This window comes from Dryobates pubescens, chromosome 28 (assembly GCF_014839835.1).
Source record: "Dryobates pubescens isolate bDryPub1 chromosome 28, bDryPub1.pri, whole genome shotgun sequence".
Classification (NCBI taxonomy): Eukaryota; Metazoa; Chordata; class Aves; order Piciformes; family Picidae; genus Dryobates; species Dryobates pubescens.
The window spans coordinates 10,634,312-10,659,811 of NC_071639.1; the positions used below are offsets into that span (position 1 = coordinate 10,634,312).

A 25,500-nucleotide genomic window follows, 5' to 3' on the forward strand; every position below is an offset into this window, starting at 1 on the left:
CTCTTTCAGCTTATTTTCTTTATGTTACTTTGAAAGACAAGAGCAATAACCTTGGATGCATTCCCTGGAAGAGGACACAGAAATAAGGAGCCTTTGCATGGATGTGTGAATAAGATGTTAAAAACAGACATGTAAGGGAAAGCATAACCATAAAGTTCACACAAGTACTACTTCCCAGGGCAAACAAGTCACTCTGAGTGTTAAGTGTCTTGTATCAAGGTATTAATTACAAACCTCATGCCTCTGGTAGTCAGTCCTCTCAGTGGCAGGCCACACCTTTCCCATTTGGCAGCCTTCCAATGCTTTTTTCTTTTCCAAATAACCCAAACAACTGTGTTAAGCAGAGATAAGGTGCAACACCCAATAGGAGTGCTAGAGCTTGCACACAGAGCGTCAGTTTGCTCCTGAGGAGCACAGTGAAGTCGATTAGCCCAACACACAGCTACCCCAATGCAGCTATGTGATACAGTTTTCACCAAGATGGAATTTAAGAGGTCCAAAAAGCTGTTTCAGCTAGACAGATCAGCTCCATTCATGCAATGGCACATGCTGGGTTCCACTTGCAAATCCCAATTTCAGATTTGACAGCCTGAAATATCTGCTACTTCAAGAAAACAAAGCACTCCAATCCCCCTCTCTTCCCTCTTCACATTGCAATTGCAACTCTGCTTTCTTCATTGTGTCTTTGGACACGGGCAAGTCTCTCACAATTCCTTATTTTGCCAATACCTATTTCCATTTCTCCTTTACCAAGTCACCAGCTGCAAGTAATTTATATCAGATCCTGAATTCATTACCTTGATTTTTTTCAGCTTCTTCTACAGAACCAATGTATTTGGTGGCGACTTCAGCATTGTCTATAGAGGGATCTAATGCATAACCTAGAACAAGAGAGGAAAGAAAATGCTGTTATTTCAAGCTGCTTAGTTTTGTACAGCTTGTATTACTCTGCCCTCCCCCTCCTCCATAAGTATTTTCCCCTCTGGCTCTCAAGGAGCTAGAGATTTCAGGAAGGGTTGTGGCATTTTGGAAATCTCATCCACATTTCACTTGGCCTGAGTGTTAAAGTTACTACAAAGGATTACCATGAGGTCCTTGAGTAAGAATTGCTGCCAGGATGCTTAAATTTGCACAAGACACAGAAGCACACAGCTGTTAACAGGCAATAGTTAAGACACAACAAGACAACAGTTACAGGAAGCAAAGTCCTGGTGGGAAGGGACCTCAGAAGGCCCCTGGCCCAATACCCTGCTCCAAGAGAGTTCAATGCAAACACTAGACTTTGAAATGCTGTAGCAGCTTCTTGTTGGAATATGGCATGAGGAAAAGACTTGCTGAAAAAAGGATATTTTAGTAATGTGATTCTCAGTAGATGCTGCTTCAGTTCAGGGCACTGCTCCTGGGTTTGTGAAGACAGTAAGGCATGCTGAAACCAGCCCATAGCTTATGGACACAAAGCCCTACAGCTTTATCAGCAACCTCTGTCCCTGCAGCCCCCTGCTTCTGCTGGGTCAAAAAGAGCATTGCCATCTCTGGCAGTCCTGGGGATGGTGATAGCTGGAAGGAAGAGGATGGAGATGGAGGGGAAAAACTCAAAAGCAAACCAACTTTTGTAGGACTTTGTGCATATTCTGTGTCCTCCAGCAGATATTTTTCCATCCTCCTCCTGCCAGAGTTGGGAAAGCTTGTTCCTTCAACTTGGAAGCCATTTAACTAGCATGGATGGTGTCAGAAGCAGCAACAATAGCCTTGAATTCTTAGGAGAATTAAGTATTCACATCTTCATTTCTTGTTTGCAGCTCTTGAGTCTTGTTTAAAAAAACCACCCCCCAAACCAACAAAACACAAACCCCAAACCTGCTGAACCCAGCCTTGAAAATAGTCTACAAACTGTATCACCATTTCATAGCTATTCAGGATGTTTACCATTTTTGATGGTGAGGTTTTCATTTTAATAAGCACATCTTGCAGTTTCCCCTCTGTTTCTCCTGCAGTGACTAGCATGATCTCACATGAATGAGACAGACAAATTCACCTAGCTTCCCAGGAACAGGTGCACTGAACGGTTGCTGACCACCATGGCTTTCTTTTGGGGAAGACTGCACCCTGCTGGACACAGCACTAATGCTTATTAAATATTATTCAGGTCATAAAATGTCCCTTGAGGACCCAGTGAGAATTGCTCTGTATCATGATGGGAAAACGAAAGCACAGGCGAAAGTAGTCACACACCCAAAAGCAAAGAAATCCCACAGCACACGATCTGACTCTGACATCTTTGTTCACAGGGACAATTATGAGCAGTGGGAGATCACTCAGTCCACCCCAGAGACCAGAGGCCCACCAAAGCACTTGAGTGCATACAAGTTGAGAATGTGTCCATAACCAAATCTATCCCAATAACCAAAGGAGATCATTTCCCTAAACATTTCTCAGGCCTAGTTCATTTCTTTTGAGATGCTGAGAAAAACAAACAAAAACCAGATATAAAAATGATTGTAATTGGTAGAGGAGCCATTCCAAGAACACAGCCAAGTGCTTCCATACAAAAGTGTTCCCAATACAAATCCCCCTGCAGAGCAGCTACAAAATCTGGTAAGACCCAGTTGTGGAACAGCATATGGCCTGATGCTCTATGACTATGATACAAGGAGAGAGATACACACCTATGTCCTCTTGTGAGCTAGAAGTTCCCATCATACCTAAACCAAACAACAAACAAAATTCTCCTAGGCTATTATTAGGATTTACTTCCACAGAGAAGCAAACTGAGCAGGCACTGGAGCTGGACTTTGCTAAGTGCCTGCTTTTATTAAGCCACTATTTCAATTAGCTCTCTCCCAAACTCAAGGGGTTTTCTGTTAACAGTAGAGAGATATTGCTTTGGATTGATGTCAAAATCAATACAGAGGTTTACTTGTCCTCCAACTGTATTGACACAGTCTCTGGGACTCTATTTGATACTTGTAAAAGAGGGACAGTATTCCTATGAATAGGGCCCCTGGGCCAAGCACAGCTTCCCGTGGAAGCGGAGGCTTCTTATAGCTGGGTTGAATTTGGTCCAGCATCATTCTCATTTGGTCTAGCATCATCCTCATAGAAAAGCTCTGAACAATTTCTACTTTCTAGTGGAGATGTGAAAGAGAATCTCTTCTTTCTGGCTGGGACTCCTCAACACAGCTGCAAAAGACAGCTTGCTTTTATCCTTCTCAGCTGGTCTGCCATCTAATGTGCCCTGGCTTCTGTCTCTCCTTCAGTTTTATTTAAGAGGCAGATATTTCATGCTACATTTTAGCAGGGAAAGGAACAACTCCACCTACATCCACAATTTCAGTAGGTCTGAAAACAGTTGGTTAAATAATCACACTTTGATGTGCATTCCAGAAAGACAGCTAATTAAAGTATGTTTACAGCATACTGTGCAATGCAGCATCCAGAGCCCCAAGACAGCTGAGGTATCTGGAAAAATACAGCTGGACTAACCCATTCTGAAGGCACTGGGCTCTGCAGAATCTAAGTCATCAGAGAATAAAGTGCCTACAGTTGTAACAGGTAACTGGAGGTGTTGCATGTAACGTGAGCAGATGACAAAAAGATGAGGAGTGTTACTGCATTTAAGATCTTAAAATAGCAGTTTGACTGCTGAAATAATCCTGCTCTAACCAAGTTACTGAACACCCAACAAAGAGCTTGGAGATTCACAGACAGAAAGTTGTCTCTTATTAAAAAGGACAGCAATTGCTTGTGAAGGACAGACTTTAAAATACAAATGCTGCATGAATGAAGCAGTTCACTTCTAGGATGAACACTGATGCTGAAACAGCTATGGAATTGGGGGAAGGGGGAAGGGGGAAGGGGGAAGGGGGAAGGGGGAAGGGGGAAGGGGGAAGGGGGAAGGGGGAAGGGGGAAGGGGGAAGGGGGAAGGGGGAAGGGGGAAGGGGGAAGGGGGAAGGGGGAAGGGGGAAGGGGGAAGGGGGAAGGGGGAAGGGGGAAGGGGGAAGGGGGAAGGGGGAAGGGGGAAGGGGGAAGGGGAAGGGGGAAGGGGGAAGGGGGAAGGGGGAAGGGGGAAGGGGGAAGGGGGAAGGGGGAAGGGGGAAGTTATAAAAAAGAAGGAAAAAAGAAAGAAAAAAAAAAAGGAAAAAAAGGAAGAAAAAATTTTAAAAAGGGTGGGAGGGAAAGGAAGTCTGAGATTTACTGCAAAGGGGAAAAAAATATAAAGCATGGAACAGTACTGGCAAGGTCTGACCTAGATCCAGCCCCTAGATCTAAACTGGTCTAATTCAGTTCTGAGCAAAGTATTTAGAAGAAAAACTTGACTAAAAAGGAAGAGCACCAGCAACACACTGCGGGGGGGAGGGAAGCCCTGGAGAAGATTGAAGAAACACACTTGTCAGTCTAGCCAGAGATGAAGGACAGAAGGCAAAAAATGATGTGCCCCAAGGCAGTGTCAATATGTGAAGCATTAGAGACAACAATGACACATGGCTTGATAGGGCTGCTGAAGGGAACATGAAAAATAGTTTGTATTTGCAGCACTGCAGGGTTGGGGTGGTAGCAGGAAAGTCTCAACGATTACACAACCAACTACAATGTTTATGTAGATTTTAAACCCATGCAAAACAGTAGGAAACCAGGAAAGCAGCAATTTTACACCATGCACTTGTACTGTGAAGCAGTCAGAGATGCACATGACAAAAAAGCCATCTGAGCATTGCAGGAAACTTGATTTTAAGACTCTTCTTTTTTTAAGGCTAGACATTTTAACAACAGCCCTAATGCACTACATATCAACCCTGTTGAGGAAGCAAAGAAAGACTGGAAGGACTCTCAGTCAATGCCAGCATGGATGCTCTGAGCTATGCAAGCACCACAGGGAAAAAGTATTTTGGATGGTAAGTATTTCCTGCAGGAGAAGTAGGTGAGAAAGACTGTTTGCCAAAAACTACTTGGGTTGGTGATGAGAGATGGAAGTTTCTCACTGCATATGTATTAACTTTCAAGATGATATATAAAGCTTTTTCTGAGCTGCTTTAGATACATGGTCTCATTTACCACCATCTCTGACTTGTACCACACTCATCCTTCACTTGTAGCCACTGCTTATCTAGATGCCAGTCACTGCAGATTTGTGTGAGACTGCCTGCCTTACAGCACAATGATGCTAAACTGCCCAACACAGGCCAGAGGTCTCAAGATCTGCAGCTTTTAATGAAGAGGTTTACTCCCTGTTCTTCAAGCATGGGGTAACATAGTCATTAAGCACATGTTGGACTTAGATTTATGCCTGGCTATTATACTTGGGGGTTTTATACTTGGTCTCTTCTGAGGAGACATTTATTTTCTCCTTCCAAATGGAAAAGAGAATATTTGACAACTTTCTGACAACTTAAAGGAGTGCTGTTTTTAACAGACCTTCTAGACAGCCAGGATATCATGCTCATTTACTGCATCCTCTAGCTTGAACTCCAGCCTCTCAGTGCTCATTCTGGCAGTTTAAATTGTCTGTCTCAGCCTTTTCATAGCTCCATTTTCACTGTACCCAGATCCTTATCCATGGAATGTTTCTGGAAAGTTGAACATGATAGCTGCACAGTTGTCAATGTTACTGGTCTTGAAAACACATTTTTACTCTCTTGTAATACAGCTTTCAAGGCAACTGCTGTACACTGATGACACAGAACAGTAACAAGCTTTGAGCAGACTTACTAATTCTGTTTTCTCCCAAACACAACATCACAGGCAAAGCCCCAAGAGCAAAGACTGTATGCCTACAGACCCTTTTCCCCAATATTTATTTTACACACCCCAAAAAATGCACAACCCACACAATGCAGCATTTCACTTCACAGAACAAAATCTAATCTGTTCAGATCCTGCACAGGCTCCTACCCACACTGTCTGTCAAATTCAAACAAAAAACCTGCAGTCAAATAAGTTAAAATTATGGTATGGAATCAAGGTTGTAGCCAGGTGGGGGGTGGTCTCTTCTCCCATAAAACCAGCACCAGAACAAGAGGACACAGTCTCAAGCTGTGCCAGGGGAGGTTTAGGCTGGATTTTTAGGAAGAAGTTCTTCATAGAAAGAGAGATTGGCCTTTGGAATGTGCTGCCCAGGGAGGTAGTGGAGTCACCACCATGGGAAGTGTTCAGGAAGAGACTGGATGAGGCACCTGGTGCCATGGTTTAGTTGATTAGATGGTGTTGGGTGATAGGTTGAACTCGATCTCAAAGGTCTTTTCCAACCTGGTTAATTCTATTCTACTCTAAAGTGACACTTCAACTGAACACAAAGATTCCTATTTGCAAGACAAGCCCTGGCAGACAAGTTTAAAAGAGAAATGAAAGTTTGAAATGAAAAGTTGTCAATGAAACCCATTAGAACAATTAACCACTGCTATATGCAATTACATGTTACACATTACTGTTATATGTAGTATATATTAGTTATATGCAATTACATGTAACAGTTTTGTCCCTTCAAACACACCCAAAAGAATGTTTAGAATCCATAGCCTTTCCATGTCTTCCCTATTAAAATTCCATTTACCTTACAATCCATAAAAAGGTCTATTTGAAACTCAAGCCTTTCCACAACTCCAATGTTTCACATTTCAAATGCAATTATTTTCAAGTGAAAGGGGCTCCTCAAGGTTAAGAAAGCAGCAACCATAATGACCACCAAGATCGAGTTCTTTGGATCTGTCTTTGCTAAGAGCATTCCAGTAATGTATTCCCACTTGTTACAATTCCTGTTCATTCAGCTTGTATCTCAAGGCAACCACCTTGAAGAATCTGACAGTAAGGATTCCTCTTGGTTATGAGAGAGCTACCTTTAGCTCAAATCACATGAAAGAGCCTATCTGCATCACAGATCTACAGCTATTTGTCACGTGAGAAGTGTGAAATTCTGATCTGTGTTGTCTACACTGATGCAACTAATGGAAGGATTAATTAAGAGGGGTTTGGTAGGAGGTCATACACTTGATTACATTTTCAAAGGGAACTACAAAATGAGGTTTCCCAAATAAGTACTATGATCTCCAGCTGCATGGGTTCTCATGCAAAGACCTTTCTCCTTTTTAGTGAGTCTACTAAAAAGCCATTTATGCAGCTTGCAGTCCTATACAGCACAACTTATTTATCCAGCTTGGAGAGAAGAAAGGTGGAGGTGAATTCCACTGTTAAGGACTTACCATAGGTTGCAAATGTTCTTCTTTGCTGTTCAAACATGAAATCATTGATGTGAGCTGGTTCTGCGTATCCAGAAAGCATATTTCTAGGTGCAGCCATTTGTTGAGTCCTAAATGGGTTTTCTGGTCCAAACTACATCAACAAGGTTAAAAGAAAGTGTATCAGAATGACTAATTTCTGAACTCTGTGTCACTCAAAACCTGTAATGCAAAATCACTTCAACTTTATATTTCTTTCTGACTCCTGAATGAGCTTCTTAGTCTGTTATTTCACACAGTAATCTCTTACACAGTTGCTTTGAATAGCTCATTTCATGACTGAGCTTTCTAGCCTGTGTTTACTGGTACAGAGGCCAAATCAATATCAACTACTTGACACTAAACACTGCCATTCAGTATGCTAGCAGTACAAGTATTCAGGTGACAAAACCACACCATTTTGTCCCTTGTAAGGGGCAGACATCAAGAAATAGATATCAGGTCCTACCAAACTCATGCCCTTAATGCAGAAATGACACTGCCAACAATACATTGGTGCAGGTAAAAAGCAACTGGGGACTTGCTGTATTATCCCAGAAAATCCACTTATGGAACCCTGCCTTCCCTTTCTTCCTGCAAGGCAACAAATGTCAGTCTTCCTGACCACACCATGGTTAGGGGAAAGAACAGTCAATACAAACAAATGCAATGCTCTGAGACTAACATCAATTAAATGGGACTGTAAACCCTATGCACACCATATCTGCAAACACCTGAGACTCTCCCAGCATTAGGCTTCCCTATGCAAAACATACAAGGTAATACTGTAGTAAGTTTACATCAGTCTTTTCACTCACACACTTCATGCCACCTTGCAAAATGCAAACTTCCTATGCAAAGGACAAATTGATGTGGTTCCACAAAAGATTTTCTGAGCATGAAGCATAACTGTGGCAGAAATTTCAGACTGATGCAGCCTCTGGCCACCTAGCACGGGAACCCCTGCTCTAACAGAAGACAAACTGTACAAAGAAGTTGAAACACTGAGAAAAAGTTAGATGGTTGAACATCTATTTTTATCTTGCAGATAGCCTGGCAGTTATAACATAATAGAAAGTGGTTCACCAGGCAGTCCAAATGCAGCCTGAAATGGTTCTCTGCTACACGCGTTCAGAATAGCTTGAGTTACTAAAATACTTGGAGGTGAATAATTCTGCTGAAGGTATTTGGATCTTAATGGTAAATCCTCCTCTTAAAAGCCATATAACCACAAGCCTGAAAACCATTCACTTAGATCAAAGTAGCCTGATGCAAAAATGTTAGACTAGTAAGAGACTAATAGAGTTCATGTTTCACTCGGTGTCTCCATAATGCCATTGTCCTAGCTTGGGTTTTCATTTCCGTAGCTATAAGCCTGGTAAACACTTTCAAGATTCTCCTTAGAACACCTTCAGGGGGAATATTGTAACTGAAGCATTAAAAATACCAACACACCTGTGCAGTATCTTTCTCCAGTCTGCCCAAACTAGGTTCCAAAACACAGCAAGCACCCAAAGGAGGAATATCTTACAGGAATTTCGTAAGAGAATGGAATCTCTGACCTTTAAGCCAAAGGCATTTCTGTGCTCAAGAGGGATAATGTTTCTTACCTCAGGTGCAAACATGGTTTCATAAGTGGGATTGTACTGAACTTCCTTGATAGCAGGATCAAGGTGGACTCCTGTTTCCACATCTTCCTGAAATAAAACAGACATATTAATAAACCACTTCTGAAGCTATGGCATTGCCCCATGTCAGACCAAACTAAGGCTGTAGTTGAAGCTGACAGTTTCAGTGTTATGAAAGGAGGAGAGTACCTTGGCCAAAGTTTCTGTCTTTAAAACATACTAATTGCAGATCCAATGCCCAGCCCTCACTGAGACATTTGTCTAAGATACTTGTGGCATTTGGCATGTGCATTATCACTTTTTTTTTTAAGACTTCATGCACACATTGTAAAACAAGCAGCAAGATTGGAGGCAAGCTTTGGGTTTCTTTTCCCCTGAGGAAGTCTGAAAAGTAGACCTTGTGAAAAAGAGCCATTTTAAATGGTCACAAATGTGATATAAAGGGGTGAAGAGTAGAGTTCTATAAAAGGCAGGAGGCACAAGTAACTGTTCTGAAAGGTAGCTGGGGGAAAAAAGTATTAGACATCATCACAGACACTTGTGTGAGTTTCAGAGAATCCAAGGAGCCCTTCTCTCCAAGTGCTTACCAAAAGGTATAAACATAATTCAGCTACAGTATTTCAACACGTTTCCAAACCTTCTGTGACTACAATTTAACTCACTAGATGAAAGGCCAAGAAAAAAGGGGCTAACCAAAAGAGTAATTTCTCAAGCAACTCCAAGAGGCACATACAGCTGAAGTGGAAGACAGAACATGGCAAAGAAAATGCCTGATTAGGTGGCAGTGCTCAAAAAGACCTTGTTTCACAGCTCTACAAAGGCTCATTTAACATGGATGCTCAACAGTCACTATCTTACCCCCCTGCCCTCCCCATTCCCCTCTCAAGGGCTCAGTCTAAGGAGGAGAATGTTATCTTGTGGTATTATGACTTGTATGGCTTCCTGCATCTTTAATGCTAGAATGAATGCATTTGAAAGGGATTAACAACATGCCAGTATATTGATAACACCCCTAGTAATTACACTGCAGAAGGTCTCTTAGCATCAGTGTTCAATTAATGCTCACCCACAGTGTTTGTCACTCACGGAAGGAAGTAGCCGCACAGCAGAGGATTAAATTTTAGCTGTCACTTCATTGATACAGAATTACCTTGACCACACTGATGTTACAGCAGCTTTCCAGTACCTGAAGGGGGCTACAAGAAAGCTGGAGAGGGACTTTTAACAAGGGCTTGGATGAGGGGCAATGGCTTTGAGCTGGAAAAGGGGAGATTTACACAAGCCCTACGAGGAGAGGCTGAGGGAGCTGGGATTGTTTAGCCTGAAGAAGAGGAGGCTCAGGGGAGACCTCATTGCTCTCTACAACTACCTGAAGGGTGGTGGTAGCCAGGAGGGATTTGGTCCCTTCTCTCAAGCAACCAGCACCAGAACAAGAGGACACAGTCTCAAGCTGCACCAGGGGAAGTTTAAGCTCAAAGTGAGGAGAAAGTTCTTCACTGAGAGAGTTGTTAGCCATTGGAATGTGCTGCCCAGGGAGGTGGTGGAGTCACCGTCCCCGGAGGTGTTCAAGAGGGGATTGGATGTGGCACTTGGTGCCATGGTCTAGTCATGAGGTCTGTGGTGACAAGTTTGACTTGATGATTTTTGAGGTCTCTTCCAACCTTGGTGATTCTGTGATGAAATTCTTTACAGTGAGTGTGGTGAGACCTTGGAACAGGTTGCCTATGAAGGTCATGGGTGCCCCCTCCCTGGAGGTGTTCAAGACCGGGTTAGATGAGTCCTTGAGCAACCTGGGCTAGTGGAAGGTGTCCCTGCCCATGCCAGTGGGGCTGGAACTAGATGATCTTCAAGGTCCCTTCCAACCCAAACCATTCTATCAGTTTATGAATTACTAATGTGGTAACATTTCTCTGATCAACTGCCAGCGATACTAAACAGTTATCAGTTTACTTGAAAGGAAGACACTGCAAAAGTGAAGATACCCAGATTTGCAAGGATGTCAGGAATTTTTCAGTGCTGCTATTTTTCCTCCTCTTTTTCTCCCTGTTAAGTCCTATGACATGCCACTCAGCAGCTGAGAAAAGAAACAGATTGTGCCATGAAAGCTGATCCTCTGCTGGATGATTATAGCAATTCTGGCTCTCCTTCGCTGCTGGTGGAACAGTGCTGAGTCACTTGGAAGCCACACAATATGCTCATTCCTAGACCACCACAGGCATCGTCTTTCTGTGTGAAAGCCACCCAGCCTTGAAATTGAAGCACATGTTACATTTATCAGAGCTGCACTCCCCAAAACCTCCAGCCTTACCCGTGCTTTCATAGATTCGGGCATCAAAGGACGCCCTGTTAATAGGCTGCCGAAGCACAACGCGGTCATCGCTTCTCTGTGCCGCTTTGCTTTAACCTACAGAATCATTTGAACCTGCCTCAACTCCCCACTTCACCTTCTTACTGTTTTACAAGCCTGGAAACCTTGGTTGGAGAATAATGAATTGACACAATATATTCTGAAATGTCAGGCTACACACAGCAGGAGTTCCAGCTGCAGCAGCCAAATGATCCCGGAGTCAACACCTAATAAATGCCATTTTGTACTGTGTTACGAGATTCTGAGAGGTGGCAAAAACATTAAAAGTATTAGCCCAGTCCATGAACCATTTCACAAACAGGCAAGCAAAATGGTTAGGTTTGGGGGGGCTGTTTGGTTTTCTTTCTTATTTGTTTGGTTGTTGGCTGGGGATGTTTTCCGGTTTGGGTTTTCTGCTTGTTTGTTTGTTTTATACAAGAGGAAAAAACTCATCCCTAACCTCTGCATGTGGTGGAGATCACTGGGGACAACTGCACACACTGCCAGAAGACCATTTCAGCAGAACTCATATTTCTAAGGCAAAGAAAGCATAAGAAAAGGAAACTTGCAGGTCTTACAACTCTGTCCCTTTATGCTGGCTGCTGTCAGCAACAGCCAACAGAACTTACCTGCATGCATTGTAGATGCATTTGCCATAGCTACAGCAAACAGGGAAAGGATCAGAGAGCAGCAGTCTGGCAGAGCTGTGGCTGAGATAAGGTAATCTAAGGGATCACATCCCTCTGCTGGGCTGCAGTTTTTCCTTTGGTCAGACATGACATGCTCTTGATTTATCTAAAAGTCTAAGGTGAGCAATCCATCATGCAGCTTTATGTCCCCAGTGTGACACAAGTGGCTCTGAAGAATGGAAGACTATCATCAGTAGCTAGGCTGAAGGACAAGGGCATCTGTGAATTCTGTGATGGGCTAAAGTGTTACCTTAAGTCACTTCCCACTCACAAAGGCATGGGAATCATAAAAAGGAGGGTTAAGAGGTTGTGAATTTAAACAGATAATAGTGCTCCTCCAGAGAAAGGTAAAAGCTCAGCTATATGACTGGCAGAGAAGCAGCTTGTGGTTGCTGCAACTTGGAAATTGTTTAACTATGGGCTCTATGGCATTATTATTATTATTAGGTAATAGCACTACTAGAAATAGTGTGGCCAGCAGGACTAGGGCAGGGATTGGCCCTTGTATTCAGCACTGGTGAGGCTGCACCTCGAATACTGGGTTCAGTTTTGAGCCTCTCATTGCAAGGAAGACACTGAAATACAGCACTGGGAACCTCATAGCAGCTACTGGAAAGGGTCCAAAAGAGAAAATAATCAATGATCAGAAGTCTAAGAAAATATGACCTGTATAGAAGAACTGAACAACCTAATTCAGCCTAAAAAAAGATACAGATTATACACCACAGCAGAAATAAGGACAGCCAAGAACTGAAATTGCTCAGTCTATAGATCCACTGAAGTTTGGTAGACAGGTTAAATGAGTTTGCCCAGACATATGCAGGTAGCACCCTTCACGCAAGGCAGAACAGAGGCAGACGATGTCTTATTATCAAGCCACTTGGTGTGTTGGCTGCCTTTTAAGCAGATGTGATGTCTACTTATTTGCAGTATCAGGTTTACAGTTCAGATCTGACTTAAGTAAAAAAATTCTTTGATAATTAAATGGTCTCCTTCTGCCTCTTTCATCCTACAGCACAGTGTCACACTCTCAGTGGAGAACGGCGCTCGGGGCTGTATCTGGAGTACTACCATTTCCTAAGGAATCTACCTTGAGACAGAAAGAAGCTTTTGATGCTAAGTATAGACAAGCAGGTGCTTCATTATAACTCCCTACAGATCACAAAATGTCTAGCTGCCTCCAAGGTATGCTCCTTTAGTCCTACCATAAAAGCCCTCTGGCCACTTGAAAAGTCAGCACAGGAAAGAACACAGGAAATAGAAAGGATTTTACACTATACATATGGTAAATCAGAGCAGCTGCCCTTCTTATGGATTCCTTAAACACAACACAGTCCTGTTATTCTTCAGAAAAAACTCCACCTGAACACCATAAACCACAACCATTACCCCCTAAGAAAAGTATTTGATTTATAGAATAGAAACTAGTTCAATAATGATGATTAAAAAAAAGAGAAAGGTTGGTTGAGGTTTTCTTTTCTATGGATGCAAGACAAAAAACATTCATGAATTAAACACAGGCCAAATCCCTGCAGTGGGCATCAAAGCAAAAACTTAAAATAAAAGAAATGAGCTGCAGCATGGACTGCAATGCTGGATGCTAATTCTGCTCCTCAGAAAGGAGATCATGTGGTTTGGGTTAAGGCAGCTCACACTCCCTTTCACCCACCATGTTTTTAACTAACAGCCAAATTCTGAAATCCCCACTGTGCTAATATGTGGCTACCTCTAAGCTTAGTGAGAGCCATTTCTGCATTGACAAGAACAACCTGACACTTGCAAACACCTGAGATTTCTGAACACAAAGTTTGTTAGAGCAAAGCAGAGCTCAGTTTTCCAGTCTCCTATAATGCAAGCAAAGAGTTGTGATGGCTTCTATGGTGTTTTTCTGGACATTATAGATAATAAACCTACAAAGTTTCCTTAGAATCATAGAATCAATAAGGTTGGAAAAGACCTCAAGGATCATCAAGTCCAACCTGTCACCCAAGACTTCATGACTACTAAACCATGACACCAAGTGCCATATCCAATCCCCTCTTGAACACCTCCAGGGGGGTTGACTCAACCACGTCCCTGGGCAGCACATTCCAACAGCTAACAACTCTCTCTGTGAAGAACTTTCTCCTCACCTCAAGCCTAAGCTTCCCCTCTCCCCAGCTAAATCCATTACTAATTAGCCAAACAGTGAGAAGGGGCAAGCTGCTTTGCATAAGATTTAATTGGTTTTAATCATCCATTAAATTAAAATGTGGTAAATTAAGACCCCCATCCCATGAGCTGCAGAGACTTAAGCAATTTGTCACTCACCAATTCTTGCATGAACCACTTGGGGTGACAAATACACAGTGCTATCTCATTCTGAGGATTTCCAGACTTATTACCAAGAGATGAATGACATTTACATTGAAGTCCCAGCATTAAGATTTGGCTGTTATCAGCTTTTAGTCATTCTACCCATTCATACTCTCTTAGTAGTAAATGGCCATCCCACTGGATTCAGTAGAATAAAAATCAACCAGCAAGGAAAGGAGATGTTAAATGCTGAAATGATGTAGCTAGAAGCCCAGCTTCTTGCAGGATGACAAGTTCTAAACATCTATTCTCAACAAGGTAGCATGTGTCAAAGAAAGCAGGAAACCCCCTGTGTTAGAGGAAACCAAACCAGTAACACCTCCCAAGTCACTACATGCTCAACACTGCTACACAACTGTCACACACTGACTTTGTGCCTTCCCCCTCTCTGAACCTGGGCAGGGATTAGACTTTAAAGAACACAGAAAGGTGACTGAAGTCTATTTCTTTCCCAGCAGCAGTATTTTTCTGGACATCTAAATAGATCCAACAGAGAAATAGAGACTCCCAATCCCTTTCCACACTGAACACAACACAAACCCTTTGGCTCCTGTACTGCAAAAAGCATCCATGGAAAACCAGTACCAAAGCACCAGGATGGTGTGTGCTTAGCCACAGCAGTTACTAAAGAGCCACAATGGGATGGATGAGCTATGCTTCATGAGCTGCTTCTGCAATTAGTGGAGGAACCTACTGTATGTTAGAGACAACAAGGAGAAAGGGCCTTTATTTTTGCCATACAGAAAACACAACTTCCAGCAGAAAGCTGACAAGAGCCTTGTCTATGTTAGTGAGTCAATGAATAGACACAAATCCTTGCAGAGGTCACAGGACCTGACTTTCCTCTGAAGGGAAGTCCACTCATGATGGAATAAACAAGTAGAAGCACCGAATCTCCACCAGCAAGTGGTGAGGACACCACAGAACTATTTCACCTTTTCTACCCCCAATGATGACCACTGCTGGAGTGAAGCTCTTTCCTAGCCCTAGCTGTTGGCAAGTAGGCTCCTTTCCCTTTTATTTACTGACACCTCTTCCTTCAATGGATCTCTTTCAAGTACTTGTCCTGAGTGTAAACTTCTTGCATACACAATATTTCATACAACATGTAGTAGGGTTAGTCCCTACTACAAGAAGAAATGTACCCTTTTGTTTGTCTGCTTTGAACTCAGCTCCTACTAGTTAGCTTGTAGCTGCTGTGCTGGAAGAGGCAGGGAGTATTCCTCCCCTTTCCATACTGTTTAATGATTTTGTAGGTCTCTGTCATGCTTTTCACCTCAAGTCATCTCCTTTTCAGTTTTGGCCTCCCATAATTCCTCATACAGAGGCATGACTCTTCTTCAGCCCTGCTGCCCTTCTCTAAGCTTCATGCATCCTTTTCTGGATGAAGGATCCAGAAGTGCACACTTCCTCCCCCACTACCTTTCCTCAGATACTGTAACGTTTTCAGCACTTTAGTGGTGCTAAAAATAGCAGCAGCAACATGCACTTTCATCTAGTCAGCTTTCCAATGTAAAACTGAAGTAGCACAACTGGATTGAAGTAACCAGTAATTATAACTCAATGTTATTTACTATGAGTAATTAACATCATGGCAGGCTTATTTTAACAGGCAGACTGTAAGAAGGTGTGACAAACACCCTGCCCTCCAGCTTGTAAACTGTAGTTACAGATCAGTACATCTTTCAATTATGGAAAAAAATATTTTCCCCAGAAATGTGATTTGATAATTTCATGTTGTGAGGCAAGAACTCAGCTGACTTCTGGAGAGTAAAGAAATACATCCTGGAGTAAGATCTTGGGGCTGTATTTGATAAGCACCTTTAAGTAAGAACAAAAAGATGAAAGGGTGCAGCTGAGTGTGCTACCAATTAGGCTTGCTAATAAAGAAGGTGAAGAACCTACTCCTCTTTGAAGTGCATGTAAATTGAACAACTGTGCAAGTTAGCAGGAACCAGAAACATGTACAATGATTAGAACTAGGATGTACAACACCAGCCACTTAAGATTTACATTCTCAACTGCCAAAAATGTACTTGTGTGCAGCTGTCATTTACATCTACTGCATGACCAACCTTTCTAGCCTCCCTTCTTACCACCAGGCTTCCTTATCCATTCCTGGTCCCTTGCGTAATGCATATCCATGAACTTAAGGAGTATTTGATCCTTAAACATGTTCAAAACACTTGCACAAGTGAAGTGATACTAATGAACTGAAACTCTGCTTGCCACCACACTCATCTGGCTGTTTTTGCAGCCCTGTACTTGGAGAATTCTTGTGGCCTACCCTCAAACACCATGTTTTTAATATTTATTCAGTACAGGCTTTCTAATCCTAAAGCATTAGGGTAAATTCCTGAGGGTGACTGGCAGCCTTTCACTGCTGATTGGTGGGGTGCTATCATTTTTAGACACAGAAGGTGTGGGGGAAATGTTGGCTATGAGATCAGCATTTCTTTCTTGAATTGTAAAAGTCTGAAAAGAAAGCCTGATACCACTCTACAAGGAAATGATCTGTAACTCCTCAAGGAAAGTTGTGGTGCTAAAAGAAGCTTCAATATGCTGCTTATTTAAGACAGCCTCAGCTTGAAATCATTATATTCTCAGTTGTATGCAGAGCATATATATCCTTAACTTAAGATACCAGACAATGTTTTAATGAAACACTTTGATACTCAGAAACCTCACTTTCATCTTGGTTAGCAGAACACCTGGGGCAGAGGCAGTCTGAGTTTTACTGATGGAGACTCCTTCCAGGGTCATAGCCTAGTGAACAGCTTTGAAAAGAACATGATGCTGACATATAACTTTTTCCTCCAGCTGCTGGCTCCCACTTGGTTCTGGGCATTTAACTGTCCTGGCATAGCATTTGTGCAGTTACATTGCAAGCCAGACCAAGAGATGGATCCAAGGACAAATACCTCACCAGAATTTTACTATTGGTTTTAAAATTCATATCAGTTCCCGGATATCAGCCACCGACCAACTGCATAAACCTTTGTATGGCATAGCAAAGGGGAAACCTGCTGCTACAGCCTGAAGAGTGGTGAAGAGCACAGCTAATGCTACCTGCCACTTTCATTCACACTCAAAAGATATTACAGATGTTAATTAGTATTGCTTTCAAGGCCTGTACAAGACAGTCTGCCAGAGGATGCAATTCAAGAAGTTAAGATATTTCTAAGACTGAGGTATAAGAAAATGCACATTTGGCCAGCATATGCAAATATGAGCAGGTGTGATAGCATAGGAGCTAACCTATGGCAACAAAATGCAAGACTCCACACACCACTTTGTCACGAAGTAGGAAACTTTTTAGAACGATTGGAAGCAACAGAATAGCACAGTGTGAAACGCCAGCTTTCGATTAGCAATTAGTTGCCCAAACTAAAATGCCCAAAGCACCCCGACACCCTCACCTTCCCCCTTCCGAAATCCCCAAAGCAAACCGGTACGATACAGAGCTTGGAAGGTTAAGGTTTCCCAAGCAACACTTAGAACGAAACCAGAAACACCGATCAGCTTTCAGATGGCTCTTTAGAACAGGAGTCAGGCATGCAGGATATAAAGCACCGATTTCACCCCAACCACCCCGACAAATCGCACAGAAACCCATCTTAATCTCGGGGGAACAGGAGACAGGAGTACCTGAGGCAGGAATATCTGAGAACTCCAAGCAAGGCATAGCTTTGAGGTACAGACAATACGCTTTTATTAGCTTATCTGCCACTGAGGGATCCATCGGCCAAGGTCCCCAGCAGAAGCCCTCCCTCCCCAACTCTGCCCCCCCGCATCGCAGGGCAGGGCAAGGCCAGGCAGCGGCAACGTCCCCCCGTTGGGCGCGTAAACACCTTCCCCGACAGCCCCCCGCTTTCCACGCCGGTTCCGCTGCCCCGCAATTGTCCCCAGCCCCAGTGTTAAAGACCGACGGTGTGGATACAGCGGCGGGCGGGCGCTGCGGACCCCAGCCCCAGCGCGGCGAAGGGACTCCTACCTTCACGGCTACTTCCGGGGCCGCGTCAACGGCCAGCGTCGGGGGGGCAGCAGGCGGTCCCCGGAGGTGCAGCACGGCGTCGCGACTGGCGAGCACCACAGCACTCTGGGAGCCGCTCTCGGCCTCGGGCTCTGAGTCGGGCTCCGAGTCGGAACCGCCGTAGGAGGCGAGCGCGGCGATCGCCGCCGACATCTTGGCGCGGTGGATGACGGGACGGGAAGGTCCTGGCAGCTCCGTGGAACTTAACCGTGTCCCTTACCACGCAGGGCGAGCAGTCTAGGGCTGTACCTTAAAAGATAGCTCAATAAAACGGCAAATGTGCTCTAAAAGACAAACTATGGTCTTCTATGGGGTACCAGGAGTTTGAGGGGGTGATCATCTCCCTTTGCTGTCGCTGGTGCTTAACCTTCCAGGACTCCCGCGCGGGACTACAAGCTCCATCGCGCAACGCGGCTCCAGCCGGTCAGGGCACAACGGGCTCCGTGGGGTGACGGCACGGCGCTATGGGTGCTATGGGGTGGTGTTGCTGTCCTGCTGCCCCGGCGAGAGAATTATACGGAGGCACTCTTGCCGAGGAAACGAGCGCGACGGGGAACTCTCAAAGAACCCGCGCCAGCTGGTGACCGGCCGTACCCGGCCCCGTTCCAGCCCATTTTGGCTGGTCATAGGCGCTTGGGGTTTCCCCTCGCATCCGCCTGCATATTAGCAAAGGAAAGCCGATAGTGGGTGGGCGCGATAGCTTCTGAGCGCCCGCCTTCTCCCGAATACAAAGGGGTTTCGCCATCTCTTCGGCAGAGAGGCAGCAACGGAGCGGGTCGCTTCGCAGCCGGAGAGCTCGGCACCGCGGAACTGCCGCCCGAACCGGGCCCTCCGACCCCCTGCGCTCACCCGCAAGCTCCCACCGCTCCGTCCCGGGCAGCCCAGGGGCGGGCTGTGCCCCGGGGAGCTCTGTCTCCGCCCGCCGATTGGCCTGCACCGAGCCGGCTTTAGTTACGTCACAATGGCGGGCCCCTCCCCTCCCGTGCTAGGGACAGGGAACCAGCGGGCCGGACTGTACCACCTGCCTCCCACGGAGTGGGGAGGGGTGAGCTTGTCTCCCTTGCACCGCTGGGTTGGGGGCGGTGGTGGCAGCGCATGGACCAGCCCGACCATCGGGCGGGGGGACCGGGTCTGGCCGCCGGGTAAACAGCGCTGCCTGCCTCCCGCCTCGGCGCGCCGGGAGAGGCCCCTCCTCCCGCGCACACACACACACACACAGAGGCACACACGCTGTCCTGTGTCTATTGTGAAGCTTTCGGGGGAGCTCCGTGCCGCCACCGGGGCCACACGCGGCTGCCGCCGCCTCCCTCTCTCCCTCGCCTCGGAGCCGCCGAGCCGGCGGCGGCGCGCACGGAATGGCTAGCGCCGTTTGAAGTTCCAGCGCCACAACGGCGGCGGAGGCAGTGCGGAGGAGAAGGCGGAGGGAGGGGCTGAGGCGAGCGGTGTGAAGGTGTGAGGCGAGGGGACGAAGCACCCGAGAGCCGGGCCGGTGAGTAAGTGCCCCGATCCCCTTTTTCGGGGTCCTTGAGGCGGGCGGGACCCGCTGCCGCCGCACCCCCACTTCCCTTCCCCGGCGCTGCGAGACGTGCCTGCCCGCTCCACAAAGGGACCGGCCCCCGCCAGGTGTGGGCCCCCTCCGCTTTGTCCGTGCCTGAGAGGGGGGCGGTGGCGGTGGGAGCGAGAAGGGAGGGACAGAAGAGCGTCGCGGCCGCGGAGCCCCTTGCCCAGTCTCTCCGCCACCCCCGCTAGCAGGGACAGGAGGGGGCGTGTTGTAAGGCGGCGGAGGGGAGGGGGCCGCACTTGTGCCGGAGCGTTGGGGGCGCTTCTCTTTCTCTCTCCTCGCCTCCCTGACCGCTCGCCCCGTGTGCCCCGTACCTGGCGAGCAGGCGGCGGGATCGGCCAGCGGGGAAGGTGGGGCCGTGCGGGGCCGGGGTCATCGGGCGAGGGGCGGTGGGGGTGACGTCAGCCGCCTGCAGGTCGGGGCTGAAGTGCGGGGCTGCCCCTTCCCCGCTGGCCGCCGCTCGGAGTGATTGGGACTGGGCAAGGCAGAGGTAGGGGCGGGCGGCGAGGTTGCCCTTCGGAAGCGAGAGGATTCGATCCCGTTGGCGGCAGATAATGTTGGCTGGAACACTGCTACCATTGTTAGGCAGGCTGGGGGGTCGCGGCGAGGCTGCGAGCAGGAGGAGCACGTAGGTTCCAACTTCTCCAGCCGGCAAAACGCCTCCCTCTGCGCTCCCTTCACCGGCAGACAGAATAAATAGAAAGTGCAGAGCGCTGGAGGCTCGCTTTAACGCCAGGTATACACATTGCATGCGCTTGCACCTGGAGCAGAACATTGCCATGACTTCCTTTCATGCTGCATGTGCTTTCGGAATTCAACTGAGCATACAGTGACATCTAATTGTGACACAGAGGCATTTAATTAGATTAAATGCTCTAGTTTGATTTTTTTTTTACATCCTTTGCAGCAGTCACAGCTTTAAAAAACAACACACCTTAGCTTGAGAGGGTAACTTGGATTATTTTGGAAAAAAAATGATAGAATAAACGTAAGGGCAGACAGAAAGTGTTTGTAGCATGGAGTGGAGCAAGGTGCTGCATTTGGATCCGTTTTATTCAACACATACCTCTTTGTATGCCACAATCGGGATTCAGGTAAAAGTCTTAGGTTTTCAGCACAGATCTTTCTTTTGTTTCCATCTCCAACAGCTGAAACATGCTACCTTTAACTAGCATTTCATATGGTAATGAGCTGACTTTTAAATATATGGATGATGAATCTATAAGTAAGGAAAGCTGTATGACGCTTCTCGTGAGTCACTGCTGGTTAATATCAAAAGTGGATCTTCCACTGCAGTCGATTTGTTTATTGGCTGTAATTGTTAACTGATTCCATATGACTGCATTCCCATTGCTCTTGGCATGCAGATGCTGGGTGCTGTCTGAAGTTGAAAGGGTGCTTCCTGAGAAGGGAAATGTTTCAAGATCTATTTGTGCAACCAGTGTGTGATATTTTATTGAGGAAAAAATGTGAACCAATTAATCCTTCTCTGTTATCTTTCAGTAGACAGTTGACAAAGATTTGGTAGTTTGCTTAAGTTATGTTCAGCCACATTGTGTCCAAGCATCCTAGGTGGCTTGCCAGTAATCCTCTGGGATTCTAGATGCTTTCTTTGTGGAGTCTATGAAAGTCACTTGCAGTTTTATATTAGCTGCTTTTCTGGTACTGTCATCTTAGTATATAAGCAAGCAGCAAGAAGGCTTTCACTGGAACACCATCTGAAGTTCCTGTGCTTAAACTGTAGCAAAGGTTAATTTGCAGCAAGTGTGCAGATGCCATTTTTTTTACTATGAAACCCTGATTTGAGTGCTTTCAAAGTGTAGATGGATCATACAGATGGTTATCTAAAATCTGGTTTCATTGGAAAAGGTGAGGAATAGCTCTTCATTTGTGTTGAGGTAATATGTTAATATGTATAGAATATATAGTGACTGATCTTGAATGTCTCTTCCAGCCTGGTCTATTCTATTCTATGCTGCTCTGTTCTATTCTATTCTAGAATTCAAGAAGGATTTGATCTGTTTTATGCAAACCAAGATAGTGATAGAGCTTTTTAAAATGTCTTGTCATTGATGCCTGTGTGCTGTAAGTACATTCTGTTTTAATCTGGTTCCAGCACACATAGTATGGAGCTGGATGCTGCTGGCTCCGAAGGCAGACTGGAGTAGCGGGTGGGAGGTGATTTGGGTTACTTGGCTTTTCTTTCCATCCAGCTTTTCCATTGCTGTTTTTTCTTGCAGTCTCTTTGCCTCTCTTGCTTTGATTTCTCCAAAGGAAGATAAAAATGTCCCACTTTGTAGAGTACTTTCACATCTTAAAAAGGGCCTCTTGGTGAATGCTGTGTCGAGTATTGCCATGTATTTCTTTCTTCCCAAGGTAGAGGAGGAAGAAGTATTTTAAAGGAGTCGTTCCTTGAGCAGCAGAAGCCTGGTTTCTTACCCTTGGTTTTTTTGGTGGTTTGGATTTGTTTGTTTTTGTTAAATGTCACATATGTAACGTGAGGTGGTTGTAATTTGGGTAGTTGTAATCCCTGTGTTGGGTTTTTTTGGGGGTTGTTACTCCTGTTTGAAACATTTACAGTCCCATCCTTCTGTGGATCATCTAACATCTAATAAAGTCTTAATGCAAAGTGCAGCCTTTCCTTTGCTCAGGACACTCAGAGCATCTTGATTTCATCTTGATTCTCAGGCAATTATGTTCAAGACCTTTTTACCCTTCTGTCAAATTTGATTGAATTCAGCCAGCCAGTTTCTAAGTGGGGGAAGCCCCTGTGCCAACACTTCCTGCATGACACTGATTTCCTTTAAAAGCTGGGGTAAAATATATCCAGCTTTAACTCAACATTTCCCAATTTTTCTTTTACAACAGGCTTTTCTTCCCTATAATAGATCATGAAATCTATTTCCCTGTGATTTTAATGTATCTTATCCTAGTTTCTTTTTTGTGTACTTTCTCTCTCAATTTTTTTCCCTTGCTTTCCATGATGAATGTGCTTTACCTCATGCCCTCTGTTTTCTGTTGATTTGTCTCCCCTGCAGAAGATGATGCATGTAATCCCAGATGTTCTAGTTTATTTATATGTATATATATATATGTGTGTGTGTTAAACAGGGAGCTTAGCCTACAGAAGAGGAGAATCGGAGGAGACCTTCTTGCTCTCTACAACTACCTGAAGGGAGGTTGTGGCCAGGAGGGGGTTGGTCTCTTCTCCCAGGCAACCAGCACTAGAACAAGAGGACACAGTCTCAAGCTGTGCCAGGGGAGGTTTAGGCTGGATGTTAGGAAGAAGTTCTTCATAGAAAGAGAGATTGGCCAGTGGAATGTGCTGCCCAGGGAAATGGTGGAGTCACCATCACTGGAGGTGTTTCAGTGGAGACTTGATAGGGAACTTGGTGCCATGGCTTAGTTGATTGGATAGTGTTGGATGATGATCTCGAAGGTGTTTTCCAACCTGGTCTGGTCTATTCTATTCTCTTCTCTTCTAACTGCTACCAGCCCACTTGAATATGCATTCACTTTTCATCCACTAAGATCTGTAAGTCTGTAGTTTGGAAGGAAGGAAAAAAAAAGGGGGGGGGAAGGAGACAGAAAAGTTAGCTACTTCCCAGGCAGAGGATTTAACTAAAATATGAGGCTCTGTTGCCTGTAGGAAATACAAGATTTGAAAGAAAACTAGGTGTTTTTTTTCCCCTTGGTTCTTACGCTTTTAGTGGTTGAGATGAGGTATCATGATGGAAGTCTTGTCAGGTTACTGTTACTGCATTCGGGTTGGACCTTGTTATAACCCTCTGCTGGTGTGTCTGATGCATGTTACTGTACTCTATTTAACTGCTTGGTGAGTAAAGCACCTTTTATAACTCATGCTTTGTTTTTTCTTCCACCTTGGAGCCTCTGACTGCTGCAAGGTTGATAATACCTCTCTCCCAGTTCGTGCTTTTCTGGCCTGTGTCCCGGATTCTCACAGATACCAAGGCGCCAGATTGAATAGGAGTGCTGTGTTCCAGTACATCTGTGAATCAGTCTCTCTAAAGTTTTTTGGGAGGGATCTTGAGGTCGTCTGACACAGATTACAAGCTATATATTTCATGTTTACAAGAAGTGGTTTCAAAGAAAAAGAAGAAAAAAAAGAAGAGATAAGACTTGAAGAACTTACTGTTGTACTTGCTTCACTTGACTTTGCAAATAAAATCATTTTTCCTGCAGAGCCAACTCCTCTCTGTGTTGCCTTTTCAAACTACCCCAGGTGCTTATCCAGTGCCGTGGCCTGCAGCTTCTAATGCAAGCTGAACAAAGGATGTGTTGGAAAAGGGTGGCAAAAGATTATCTATAGACTTCCAGGAAAACTAATTAGCATCCTTAGAAAGCCTCATCCCCTTGATACTGGATGTCTTAATTCTGTGATTAATTTTTTTTCCCCATCAGTCAAAGGGCAGAAAATGTCATCAGAACTGTATACATTCCAAAACTATTAATTTAGGTGCCTATGTTTTTGAGGAATGGGAGGCTAAACTGAATGCCAGCTTCCCTATGCTGCTGTGTTGGTGCAGCGAATTGCAAGCACACACGGAGCTGCAGAGTAACAAAGGTAGTTACAGTTTAACAAAACACTTAATGAAGAGCAGAAACAATGGAATGAATTCTTATAACTTGCTGTTGATTGACTTTTTAGTTACATGCTATGGTTGAGACAAGAATTTAGTCTTCCAGCAGCAGACTTTGCATAGAAGTAGAGCATAACTGCCTGGCACTTAAAGCTTATTAGGAAATGAATCTATTCTAAAGCCAGGTGGATTTTTTTGGCATCTAATAAAAGACATTGAATTCTCTTGAAGCATTTCTTATAGCTAGGGTATTTGTACTGTCTTTTCCCCCATTTTTTTCCCCCTGCTCTGTGGTAAGCTGCATTCATTTGCTGGGAGCATTAATAGAGTTTCTGTTCTCTATCTGGCTCATGTTTTCCCAAGTTTGGAGAGCCTCAATGTACTTAGTTCTGGGCCCCTCAGTTTAGGGTGGATCTTGACTTGCTGGAACGTGTCCAGAGAAGGGCAACAAAGTTGGTGAGGGGCTTGGAACACAAGCCCTGTTAGGAGAGGCTGAGGGAGCTGGGGTTGCTTAGCCTGGAGCAGAGGAGACTCAGGGGTGACCTTATTGCTCTCTACAACTACCTTAAGGGAGGTTGTAGACAGACGGAAGTTTGTCTCTTCTCCCAGGCAACCAGCACCAGAACAAGAGGACACAGTCTCAAGCTGTGCCAGGGGAGGTTTAGGCTGGAGGTTAGGAAGAAATTCTACACAGAGAGAATGATTACCCATTGGAATGGGCTGCCCAGGGAGGTGGTGGAGTCCCCATCATTGGAGGTGTTCAGCAGGAGACTTGATGGGGTGCTTGGTGCCATGGGTTAGTTGATTAGGTGGTGCTGGATGATAGGTTGGACTCGATGATCTTGAAGGTCTCTTCCAACCTGGTCCTATTCTATTCTAGTGCAACTTGGTAGAAATTGGCCAACAGATTTTAAGGTGCTGAAGGAGCACATCCCACAAATACTCTGCAAGTGACCTCTTACACTTGGTGCAGGAAACAAGCTCAAAAGCTGTTGGGTGCTCTTAAAGAAAAAAGCTGCAGGCATAATTCTTAGCCCTTACAGTTACAACTGCTTGTAGGTAGAAGTGTGTGATGCC

General features: G+C 45.0%; 2 protein-coding genes across 4 annotated transcripts in view; one reads left to right on the plus strand and one right to left on the minus strand.

Annotated features, from left to right (window-relative positions):
* Positions 1 to 18,911, minus strand: part of CDC40 (cell division cycle 40) — a 37,995-nt gene extending 19,084 nt beyond the window's left edge. The window contains exons 1-4 of the mRNA XM_054174009.1: positions 18,223 to 18,911; positions 8,820 to 8,906; positions 7,195 to 7,324; positions 798 to 881 (exon numbers count right to left, since the gene is read on the minus strand). Coding sequence (XP_054029984.1) covers positions 798 to 881; positions 7,195 to 7,324; positions 8,820 to 8,906; positions 18,223 to 18,414 — 493 coding nt within the window. The 5' untranslated portion in view covers positions 18,415 to 18,911. The remainder of the gene's footprint in view (positions 1 to 797; positions 882 to 7,194; positions 7,325 to 8,819; positions 8,907 to 18,222) is intronic.
* Positions 18,912 to 19,524: 613 nt separating this feature from the next.
* The window catches only part of WASF1 (WASP family member 1), a 62,165-nt gene continuing 56,189 nt past the window's right edge, over positions 19,525 to 25,500 (plus strand). The window contains exon 1 of one of the 3 annotated variants that reach the window (XM_054174133.1): positions 19,525 to 19,750. The gene's annotated coding sequence lies outside the window, so the exon portion shown is untranslated. Of the gene's footprint in view, positions 19,751 to 20,358; positions 20,559 to 25,500 lie in introns of those variants that run through there. The other 2 variants (XM_054174131.1, XM_054174132.1) reach the window with 2 other exon arrangements.